Source organism: Rana temporaria, chromosome 11 (assembly GCF_905171775.1).
Source record: "Rana temporaria chromosome 11, aRanTem1.1, whole genome shotgun sequence".
Classification (NCBI taxonomy): domain Eukaryota; kingdom Metazoa; phylum Chordata; class Amphibia; order Anura; family Ranidae; genus Rana; species Rana temporaria.
In genome coordinates this window covers 69478777-69491620 of record NC_053499.1, presented here as the reverse complement: position 1 = coordinate 69491620, position 12844 = coordinate 69478777, and the positions used below count along the sequence as shown (strand labels likewise).

At 42.1% G+C, this 12844-nt stretch overlaps 1 protein-coding gene across 1 annotated transcript in view; it reads left to right on the top strand.

Moving 5' to 3' along the window:
- The window catches only part of NKD1 (NKD inhibitor of WNT signaling pathway 1), a 126747-nt gene that overhangs the window by 89151 nt on the left and 24752 nt on the right, over window positions 1-12844 (top strand). The window contains exon 4 of the mRNA XM_040328707.1: window positions 4383-4440. Coding sequence (XP_040184641.1) covers window positions 4383-4440 — 58 coding nt within the window. The remainder of the gene's footprint in view (window positions 1-4382; window positions 4441-12844) is intronic.

Genomic DNA, 12844 nt, shown 5'->3' with positions numbered 1-12844 from the left:
TTTTTAAATGGGGGAGGTGGAGTTCTTATGATGGAGCCTTTAGCTGGTGTACAGCCTTGGCGTTGTCTCAGATGTCCCACTGTTACAGATATTAACTTCCACTAGGTAATGAAAATAAGGAGGAGATGCTTGTTTGAGCTGTTTAAAACATTCTTTGCTGGAATATAATGACCATTTTAAAGCGGAGTTCCACCTAAAAATTTAACTTCCGCTTAACCCACTCCTCGCCCCCTTACATGCCACATTTGGCATGTAATTTTTTTGGGGAAGGAGTGGGGGCTTCAGGAGAAGGGGACTTCCTGTCCCACTTCCTCCTTCCACCGAGGGGCTGGAAAGGCGATTAGCTTAATCGCCTTTTCACAACCCCTCCCTGTAGGCGAGCGCCTGTCCGATCGGACGGCGCCGCTCGCGCATGCGCAGTGCCGCTCACGCATGCGCAGTGGGTGCCCGGCCGTGAAGCCGAAAGCTGTCACTGCCGGGTGCCCACACTAGAAATGAAGGCGCGTCGCTGGAGCCGTGGAGCAGGTAAGTGTCTGTTTATTAAAAGCCAGCAGCTACACTTTTTGTAGCTGCTGACTTTAATAAACTTAAAAAATGGGGGGAAAACCCCTTTAATGTGGCTAATGTTTGCCACAGGGATATGCAGAATCAACCATGAAAGAGGGCTTGATACAATATACAGGGATGAACATCTTAGACACACTTTAAGAAATGTATGTACCACATCAAATCTTAGAAAGGGAGTTTTTGCCCAACCATTCTGCAGTGTACTATTTCTACAGTGCCAAACAAGATTTTAGAGCCTAAGCATAATGCCTCGTACACACGATCGGTTTTCCTGTCAGGAAAAGAAAACAAAGTTTTTGCAGACGTGATTCCTCTCCAGCCTGCCTTGCATACAGACGTTCATGCCAACTCCCGCCCAACCAAAGCGCGGTGACGTACAACACGTATGATGGGACTATAAAGGGGAAGTTCCATTCAAATGGCGCCACCCTTTGGGCAGCTTTTGCGGATCCTTGTGTTAGTAAAAGTTTGGTGAGAGACAACTCACGCTTTTCAGTCGTCGTGCTTTTCAGTCCAGCGTGACGAATGTGCTATCTCCATTACGAACGCTAGTTTTACCAGAACGAGCGCTCCCGTCTAATACTTGATTCTGACCATGCGTGTTTTTTTCTCCTCGGAAAAGCATACACATTCAATGTTCATGTGGTAGATCTTCCCGCTGTGCTATTGTATTCTGATGGCAGGGAACCTTCCCCACGTTCAGAATACAATGATCAGGGTTGCCTACTATAGCCAGTGGCACTGGTCATTCAGCAAAAGCCCAACAGGCTGGTTGTACACAAGTCAATCGATAGATCAACTTTTGTACATCCATCCTGCCCACGTGGGTTGAAATTGGGCCAGACCCTGCTGAACCAGACAAATATCGATCCATGAGTGGCTGGCTTTTTTTTCAGGAATTAACTTCTTTGCAGTTAGACTTAATACATTCATTGTATAAAGCAATTGGCATATCCATTGTATTTAGCACTTTTAACAGACAAACTCCCAGCGATCAACTATACAAGGGATTGTTTGTCATCCAGTGAGAAAACCAAGGCTTTCTGTACACTGACATAAGAATACATTAAGGCTGAACAGTTTATTATGTTTTAAACACTCAGGTGCCTTGTTGCCTTTCTGCACTTTAATGGCATTTTCCTGCCAGTTCTCTCACAGACGCACAGCTGTCCTGTTTACCTTTAGAATGCACATGGTTGTAAGTGACACAAACAATGGTTTTGGGTTTTATGCCATGTCTGTTTACAGTGTGATTTGCGACTTGGAATCAAAAATCATCCCAACTTCAAGGTGGCATGTGCTTCCAGAGTTACTTTCTAAATGTTAAAATATATTAGTCTCTTTCTTTTCTAAATATGGTTTAATACACTCACTTAGGCCTCATGCACACATGAGCACAAAAACACTTGTTTTACAGGTGTTTGATGTTTTTTTGGTTCTTTTTAACCCCCCCATGTTAGTTTATGTGTTTATGCACACATAGGCGTTTACAGGAGTTTAGAGGCAGTAAACAGAAAACATCACTTGTGCATTCAAGACAAGTGCGAGGCACGTTGAGTGGTTTTCATTTCAGTGTGCAGAATAAATGAATATTTTTGGCAACAAAATAAACACCCAAACACTTGATACACCTAAACGTAGCTTAGGAGCATTTTTGGATTAGCTTTTTTCCTGCTAGGAGAAAAACATTTATAATAGCCCCAGAGTGCATGAGACCTCATGATTGTGAGAGGTGAATTGGATAGCAACAGCAGCTTCAGGTCTGCCATATAGAGATTTAAATCATATGTGAATTTGTTTTTTGATCGAGTAGGGAATGGTAAAAACAGGCAGTTTTGTTTTGGGAAAATTTCACTTCCTGTCACTTCCTCTTAAGCTGGTCATACATGGTTAGTTTTTTTTATTATTATTATTTAGCCAGCAGGCTGAACAGAAAAAAAAGGTCACAGATTCATCCAGCCACACAAATGCGATGGATGGAGGTATATTCCCCTTGCATGGGTAGCTCAGCTTATAGTGCCGTGTTGTGGTGAGAAATTCCCCCGTCGAATAATGCCCGCCCGGTACTGCGCAGGCAGCGCCTGCGCAGTACAGGGTGGGCATTATTCGACAAGGGGCATTTCCCGTCAGAAAACCGGTGTTGGCAGTGGCGGCAGGGGCCCCCAGAATAGGAGATTCCGGGCTGCCTTGTGCAATACCCATTGCACAGAGCTGGGTAAGTATGTAAAAAAAAATACCCTTTATAACTGCTTTAACAGAGCTCACCCTAATAAAGAATATTACATGTAAGAATAGTAAACGTTTCTGTGACCCCCCTATGAGCAGTGGTGTTCCTCGGCCATGGACACAAGGGGAGGTATATCTTTAATTTACTCAGCTCTGGCCGAGCCTCTGGAGAAAGCGCTCTACAAGACGAGCTGGGATCGTGACCTTGACCTCGATTGGTCATTAGAAAAGTGGCATTCTAATTTGACTCGCTCCTTCAAGGGCATTTTGAATGTGTCGCTTGTTGAGGCGAGCCTCAAGGTCATGACCCGATGGTACTTGGTCCCCACTCGCATTGCAAAATTTTACCCGCAATCCTCCCCCTTGTGCTTTAGGGGTTGTGGGCTTACTGGCTCCTTTCTCCACACACTGTGGGAATGCCCTAGAATTCGATCCTTTTGGCATAAAATTTCCCGCCTTATCAGAAAACTCACGGGAGTGGGGATATCTCATGATCCCACCATTGCCCTACTCAACAATCCTATCCCTAAAATTTCCAAATACACACAGGCGCTGGTGTTTTTCATCTTTTGGGAGCCAAGATGACTATTACCAAGGCCTGGAAGTCCCCATCAGTTTCCTTTGTATTGGCTAAACGGAAAATTTCCTGGATAATGTCTAATGAGAAAATTTCCAACATTATTTTGGACAATGTAGATGGTTTCAAGCTTATCTGGGAGCCTTGGGCTTCATACGTTGGAGTTCTCCTTTGATTCTCTCTACTCGCTCTAGAACCCTCTGCATACTGGCCTTCCGTGTGTCTCCTGTTCCCCTACTTTCTGTCCTTCTCTTTCTTCATCTGTTCTTTTTTCCTTTTTCTTCTTTTTCCCTACTGTTCTAATTATTCAGTATACTTGATTTAGCTTTCGAATTAGTTATGGACCTTAAAGGTCATTTAGGCATTTCTTTGTTGATTGAACATTGTTTTGTTTTTCGATATAAGGGTCTAATATATGTTAGTATTGGAACTAGGAGACGGGGGTATTCCCCTCTCTTCTGGCTCCTAGGGATTGATGGCCCTTTCGCTCGGTTCGAGTCTTTCCTGGTCCAGAGCTCCGCATAGGTTACTATGCCTGTCCATGTTCCTGATACTTAAATGGGGGCGAATACTACTTTGGAGGGGCCCCGGGCCTTCTTTCCCCGGGGCAGTGTGATCCCTTTTGGGGCTCGGGGGGAGGGTGGGACGGGTGTTCCTGCCATATTGGTATGTTTTAACAGTAATTGCTCTGTGTTGATGTCATGGTGTTGGCTATCTGATGTCTTTTCTTGCTCGGACTGACTTTTGTGTTTTTTTTTTCTTCTTGTATCATTGTAAAACTCTTAATAAAAACTATTTACAAAAAAAAAAGAATAGTAAACGTATGTGTGTTTTTAATGGGGCCAAAGCCTTTATGCAAGATGATGTATGAAAAGCAGCAGTACCATTTTTGACCACAAGAGACACTTTAATAATATGTTCCCCTATTTAATCATACTCTGCTTGCATGAATTTCTGTTTCAGGAAAAGCACAAAGATCGTTTAATCCAATTGTACATTTTTTTTTGTGCAGGACCCATCGGGGCATATTTGTAAGGAAGCTATTGGAGCAGAACATTTTCACCTGGAAGGTAAGAAAATCCATTAAATTAGACTATATAAATTGTCTACCATTCTGCTTTTTTCTTAATTCGTTATTGTGGAAGCCTAAAATTTATTTTGGAACTTGGTTAGTAACTAGTTGATAGTGATTTCTTGTATTAAAAATGTTTAAAATATATTTTAGATTAATACAATATTCACAGGTGAATTTATCCCATCAGTCAAAAAAACATGAAGGTTAACCTGGCTGCAGCAGTTCCCCTGTTTTATGAGTTTTAAATTGCCCCTGTTATTACACAACTATTTGGAAACTTCATGTTGCTTTATGAATACCGTATGTTGTGTGTTTTTTTAACATATTCGATTTTAGACACAAGGCTCTCTTATGGAAAGCAAATATGGCTTAAAGTGCACCTGTGTTCAGACTATGAACATTAAAGTGGTAGGACATATTTATTAAAAAAAGTACCTTTTTATAACCACTATAAAATATTCATTTACATATGTTAACAACATTTTAAAACAAACCATTCCTGACCTCTAGCATCTTGTGATGTGAATTAATTATTTTTTCAACAACATGGAATGGTTTAGATGGCTGGTATGCTGGTCTCATGGAGAAGCACACTTCCTGCGTGATCTTGATTAAACCCCCCCTCACTATCTTAATCCGGCATTTCCACGATTCATATAACAGTTCTCTGCTCAGAGCTGTCAAGAAAAAAAAAAAAAAGCTGGCAAAGTTTATCACAATATTCCTCAGCTCTGAGATAAAAATAAACATTGTATAATTTAGATCAAAGGGATGAACTTCAGTCTGTAAATAAGGTCAGTTTAATGACTGAAAGAGGAACTGCAGTCTGCTCACATAATTTGTAATACAAAAAACATATTTGCCATTATAAAGCTTCCCTCCAACCACTTTGCATATTATTTTATATATACTGTGATTCTGTACTTGCCAAATATGCTACAGAAATCTCCCACCACTGGGTTTGGCTGCAGCCATTTTAACTATGGGCAGCTGAAGCTGTTGCCTGTTCACTTCCTGGATTTACACACACACCTCCAGCTCTGCAGCCCAGCAGCTTTCATTGACACTCTTATGACTCAACCCCCCCTTCCTTTCTGACAAAGAGTGAGAGAGAGCTGTGCATGATGTCATAGAGCCTAGGCTAATGATCAGACAAAAACTAGGAAATGGGCTGTACATGGTTTTTACAGTCAGAACAAAATGTGTTGCTATCCAAAGGTAAAACAACAAGGGCAGAAGATTTAATAGATGGAAAGTTGAAAAGATGACGGACAGTCCACTTTAAAGGGATACTAAAGGATATATATATTTTTTTTAAACAAACATGTCATACTTACCTCCATTGTGCAGCTCGTTTTGCAAACAGTGGCCCCGATCCGTCTGTTCTGTGGTCCCATGGCGGCTCTCGCAGCTCCTCCCTGCATTAGATGGCCCCCTCTGGGAAGCTGTCTCCCCACGGGGTTACTTTGCGGGCGCCCTCTTGTGTCATACACTCGGCATCTATAGACGCTAAGTGTATGACTCGGCCCTGCCCCTCGGTGCCCGCATCATTGGATTTAATTGATAGCAGTGGGAGCCAATGGCTGTGCTGTGATCAATCTGTCCAATCAACGGCAGGACTCCGTGGAGAAGAGGGCGCCGGCGGCACACCGAGCAGGTGAACTGGCTCAGGTAAGTAAAACGGGGGGGCTGGTGATTGCCAGGGTGCAGTAAGGTGAAAAAACACAAACCTTTACAACCCCTTTAAAGACTAAGGGCCAGATCCTCAAAAGGGATACGCCGGCGTATCTACTGATACGCCGTCGTATCCCTGTTTCTATCTTTGGAACTGATCCAAAGAATCAGTTTCCCAAAGATAGGCAGAAGATCCGGCATGTGTAAGGGACTTACACTGCCGGATCTTAGGATGCAGTACCGCATCCGCCGCTGGGGGCATTTCGAGTCGAAATGCCGCTTCGCGTATGCAAATGAGCACTTACGGAGATCCACGAAGCGGTTTAGCTTCGTGAAATCTCCGTAAATACTTACGTTGCCATCGTAAAATTAGGGCTGCTTTTACAACGTGTAAACTGTTTACACGTTGTAAAAGTAGACCCTTCTTTGCAGCGACGCTGATTTTTTTATTTTTTTTTCGCCGTATCTTTTTTTTTTTTCCCGACGCAACTTTTTTTACCTGGCGCGATTCACAAAACACGGCGTAACGTAATTTCGCGCTATGCCCGTCGGGAAAATGACATCACGAGCATGCGCAGCACGGCCGGCGCGGGAGCGCGCCTAATTTAAATGGGACTCGCCCCATTTGAATTGGGAACGCCTTGCGCCGGCCGGATTTAAGTTACACAGCCGAAAATTTCTAGGTAAGTGCTTTGTGGATCGGGCACTTAGGTAGAAATTTTGCGGCAGTGTAACTTAAATCAGAATATTTAAGTTACGGCGGCTCTTTGTGGATCTGGCCCTAAGCCTTTTTCTGACACAATGGTGATCTTTGTTCTAAGCAAAAAAATATTTGATTCTCATTTTATCCAGAATCGTGCAGCTCTACTGCATTGTAAATTTTGAAAATAAATGTTTTCACAGTGGTTATAGAGCCAGAGATACATGAGTGCTTATTTAACAGCTTAATTCCAATCGTTTTTTGCATACTTGGTCCAGCTTAGAACAAGTTAAATATGTATATCTAGGGGGAAGCTGGAAATCACTACTACAGTCATAGCCTCCATCTTCAAGGTGCTGCTCAGGTATGGCATTCTATGAATGGTGGTGGTGCCCCCTATGGTCAGTGTGCAGAGGAGCAGTCACTCACACAGCACCAGCAGAACCCAGAAGATCATGGCTATCATTGTAGTAGTGACTGATACTACAGTGATTTTCCAGTTTCCTCAGCAGCCCATAAGGTACGACATATGCATACTTGTGCTAAGCTGGATCAATGTAAATATGCAATACAAGTAATTCCTTCAACTTGAAAGTCCTTTTACTGTTTGCTCAGAATATATTAATACTTAAGTGTACATGATTTGGGCACAGGTTCAGTTTGAAGGCTCTTTATATTACAATGTGTTTGGCAATGTGTGCCCGTACTGTGGTACACAGGTACCCATTCCCATTCCAACAGCAAAAATGTAGTGCAGTGCAACACAGTGCTTCGATATAAATGTGCTCTGTTGATAACCAAGGATTTTCTATGTGTTCTGTCCACATAAAATGCAGCAAAATGTAGGACTGGTGTCATCATGTCTGATAATTTTTTTAATTGGTGTTCTGTTGATATGCTAAAACAAGCTGGGTTTTACTGATTGTCATTGATTTGGCTTGTTCTCAGAAGCTGTATTATTAGATAAGGGCTGACTTAGTTATTATACAAATCCGGATACCTGTCTTTCCTCACTGCATATAAACATTACACATGGTATGCATATAATGAACATCTTAGTGCTGTGAGCTAACAGATCATAGAAGAGATGAAACACGCATGCTCCATCACAACATTCCTGCACAGTTAGATGTCTGGGCCACACACAGTGTAAGGTAGCAAAAGTTTTGCATGTTTGAACTTACAAATCATTGTGCTGATCTCATGAGTCTGTACACAGTGATAAGCAGGCAACTTTCTGAATCCTCAGATCCTGTGAACCGTCATTGTGTTTGAACTAACATCAGGGAGATTCTGTTATCTATTTCTCAGTCATCTTTGTCACATTAAAAAGTGACCAACAAAGCAAGACAAGAACTATAAAGGTGACCAAAGACACAAGAGAGTGGATAGTGCATGCAAGATCCAATTACAAAGGGCAATGGGTTTCCCAGCATGAGCTTGAACACAAATGGTTGCAAAGTGGAGTGGGTTACATATTGTAGACTCCTTCAGTACTAGCTTATGAAAAGGAAAATAGAAGCAATTGGATCTGGTTTCTTAACTCAAAGATTTGAGTCAGGCAGGCCATACATCATGCAGTTTTCTTTCCTTCAACCACAGTTTGAAGGAAATAAAAACGCTCGATTCACCCATCAACACAATCCGTGTTTTATGGGGGACTCCTTCTATTGTATTCTGAGTGCGGGAGGTTTCCCAGACATCAGAATTCAATGATCACTGATGGTGGCTATAGCTGCTGGCAGTGATCGCATAGCAAAAACCTGACAGACTGGCTGTAGTGAAGTTGTTTGATCGACTTTATTGCTACCTACAGTTGATCAAAATGTGGCCAGTTCATGCTGAACCGGACGAATTTCAATCCATCTATGACCAGCATGAGAGCTAGAGCTCTATGACTGGTAAAGTTTACACTACTTGTTGACTGGTGAGTTATAGCTTGGACACAAAGAACAGCAGACTGGTGTGGAAGAGGCTTTTCTACTCAGGTTATATTTCAATCACAGTCGAATAGCCTGTTTCGGCCCAATACTTTATTTTCCGGTTTTAAGAAAACCCCTACCCCAACCACCCTCTTCTCTCCGACCAACCATCTCGTGTCATGTCTCACTTTGCCTATTGTCCTTCCTGCTCTATACCATCCTTTCTGCAAATCTCTGTGTCTGCTTATATTTTAACCAGTCTTGCAATTTCAGTTTGAACCCCCTTTCTCCTTCCTCCCCCATAAACCTAAGCTGTTCTGCATGATAAATATCATTTATTTTACATAGCCAGTCCCTCACCGTAGGGCTCTTAGAAACCTTCCACTGTCTGGGAATCAAACTTTTTGCTGTGTTTAGGAAATGGGGAAGTAAGGTTCTCATGTACTGTTTGATAGGCATTTTAGTCCCGTGAAACAGACATACCCACGCCTCTTCTGTTATTTTAATCCCAGTAATTTCCTCTATTACTAATATCACTTTGTTCCAGTATGTTTTAATTTTTGGGAAAGTCCACCATAAGTGCGACATAGTTCCTGGTTCCGAACAGCCCCTCCAACAAAATTTAGAGGTTTCCCTTTGATAGTGGTGTGCTATGTCCAGGGTTATATACCAGAGTGCTAGGCATTTGAAATTAATTTTTATCAAACTACAGTTGGTTGATGTGATATGTGTCAACTTTAGTATTTTCCCAACATCTATCTAAGTTTCACCTGTTTCCAACTCCTCTTCCAATTTTTTTATATACGGTGGTGGCCCCATAATTTTTAGCCCAATCAAAATTGTATAAAACGTGGAGATCCCTCCCTTTCCGTTTGGCGCTGAGCACAAGCGCTCTAGTGGGAGCAGATTACCCTCCGGCCTAATCGGATAAGGGAGGGATTCTACGAAGTGTTTCAGCTGTGCGTACCGCCACCTGTTTAAATCACATATTTATTTTTTTATTTTCAATTCCTCATAAGTGTGTATTTTACCTTCTTTTAATATATCCTTTAATTGTGCATCTTTATTTTTTATCCAGTTACCAAACAAACTAGCTTTCCCTGGTGTGAAATAATTTGTGTCATTTAGTGGGATTAGTGGGGAATTATATCTCCATTTTTCCTTTTTGTGTACCATATCCCAAATTGACATTGATGTCAGTGTGATCATGTGCATGTGCTCATTTAAATGTCTAAAATGTGCCGGGATCCAAATCTCTTTTCCTAATATTGCCTTATTAATACTACTTTCCAATTTAACCCACCTTTTCTCTTTATTTTTTTTTACCCAATCAACCACCCGTGCCATATGAATTGCCTTGTAATATGTGTTAATGTCCAGTACCCCCAAACCTCCGTGTGCCTTATCTCTTGTTAATATTGCGATGCTTATGCAGGTTTTTTTTTTCTGCCATATAAACCTACCTAATAGCTTTTTTAGTGTTTTAAAGTATGCTTCCGGAAGTGAGATCGGTAACATTTGTATTTTATATAAAATCTTGGGGAGGGTTAGCATTTTAAAACTGTTTATTCTCCCTAGTATAGATCTCTGTCTAGATGCGATTTTATTTAAATCCATTTTAATATCATTCAGTAGTGGGATGTAATTATGTTGGTAGATTGACTCAGGTGATGATGTACTATTGACTCCTAAATATTTTAACTCCGTGTCTCTCCAGATAAATGGGAAGTCTTGTTTGTATCTACATTCCTCCTGTGCTTTGACGTTTATGTTAAGTATTTCCAATTTTAGGGGATTAATTTTGAAACTTGATACCTCCCCATATGTTTTAAGAGTTTTTAATAAGTTAGGGAGAGTTATCGTTGGGTTCATTATGTAGAGCAGAATATAATCGGCGTACGCCGCAAGTTTGTGTTCCTCTTCTTCTATCCGTATCCACATGATGTCGGGATTATTTCTAATCCCAGCCATCAGTGGTTCTAGAAATAGGATAAACAGTAAGGAGGACAGGGGACACCCCTGTTGGGTCCCATTAAACATCTCAAATGACCCTGATACTATCCCATTTATTTTAACTCTAGCAGTTGGGTGATTGTAAAGAGCATTTATCCACCCCAACATCTTAGGTCCCACCCCATATGCCTCTAATGTATTTTGTAGAATTCCCCAGTCTACTCTGTCAAACGCTTTTTCAGCATCAATATACAGTAGTAGACCTGGGGATTTACTTTCTTTTATTTTTTGTATCAGTAGGAGCGTTCTAATACTATTATCCCTACTTTCCCTGCCTGGGATAAAACCCACTTGATCGGTATGCACCAGATCCTTAATTATTGACTTCATTCTGCCTGCTAATATTTTAGCGAACAGCTTCACGTCGGCATTCAGTAAGGAGATGGGTCTGTAACTGGAACACAAAGAGGGATCCTTGCCTTCCTTAGGAATTATCGTTATGGCGGCCTCCAATGCCTCGCGGTGAATCTCCCAATTAACGCCGATACCATTCATATAGGAGCACATCTTGGGGACCAAAATATCGCTAAACTTCTTATAGTATGTGGCCGTCAGCCTGTCGGGACCTGGGCTTTTCCCTGCAGGGGACTCCTTTAAATTTTCCCGTATTTCCGCTTCCGTAATGGGGTCTTCTAAGGTTGTGGCTGTTTTCGAAAGAAAACAAACTAAGACTGCATGCACACTGTGTGTTGCACTTGTGTGTGTCAAATCCCAGTGTTTTTGTGTACCTGGGAAGCACAGTGCAACATTTAGCTGCAATTCCAGCAGCCTGGTAAAATCTACAGGCTGGAATACATGGCAGCTGGATGCAGTATGAAGCGGTACTCACATTTATTGCCAAATGCAATCAGGGATGTATGGAATGCAGAATTCTAGCGTTACAGGCATATGTACCTGAATGCATATAACCATAAACATGGTTATCACTTGGTACAGCATCCAGCCTCCATGAATTACAGGCAAGCGGGACTGGACGTTGCACCTGTGCCTTCCCGAAAATACCAGGATTTGATGCATATAGGCTTAAAGAGAAACTGCAGTCTGCTCACATACATTGTAATAAAAACATCTTTGCCATTCTGAAGCTTTCCTTCAACCACTCTATTTGTATTCATTTATATATACTGTGGTTCCGTACTTGCCAAATATGCTGCAGAATTCTCTCTCTGCTGAGTCTGGCTGCAACCATTTTAACTGTGGGCAGCTGAATCTGCTGCCTGTTCACTTCCTGAATTTACACAGACACACACAGGCACACTTCGAGCTCTGCAGCTCTCATTGACCATCTTATGACGCACACCCCCCCTCTTCCTGGCAAACTCTCACGAGAATGAGACCGAGCTGTGCCTGATGTCATAAGCCTAGGCTTTTCACCGGACAATAAACAGGAAGTGGGCTGTATAAGGTATTTATTGGCAGAAAAAATGACAGAAGATTTAATCGATGGAAAGTTAAAAAAAATTCTGAAGGTCTGCTTTAAAGTCCAGTGTACAGATTTCATTGGTGTCAATGGGAGCTTTTCTAAGAGGCAGAAATTGCTACTTGGTCAAAGAACCCTTGGTAACCTCTGGAGAAATCCTAGGGTTCCATGGTAACTTCTCTTGAAAATGTCAGTTCTAGAGGGACCCGAGGTTGAGAATGGCTGCTTTAGTGGATTGGTTGAGAGAATAAAGCCCTGTACACACAGCTGGGATTCCCGGCGGTATAAATTCCACCGGGAAAACTGCGGGGAGAGCTTTGGCTGGGAATCCCGGGTGTGTGTACAGGGCTTATGCTCCCTCGGCACTGCCTCGCAGAGTTTTCCATTGGCAAGTGTAATAAATCTGGCGGAAAAAAAAAACGGCGGGAATCCCGGCGGAAAAATAGAGAGCAGGTTCTCTATTTTTCCCGCCGGAATTCCCGGCAGTTTTCCCGGCGAGGGAGCATGCACACGCGCGGTTTTTACGGCAAAAAGCTCTCCTAGCAGTTATCTTGATTGAAAACCGGTCGTGTGTACGAGACTTCAGTCCTAGAGTAATCTATGATATCACAGTCAAATGTGGTCATTGACCACTTTAGAAAAGTCTCTCCATAAAAATGATTCATTGTCT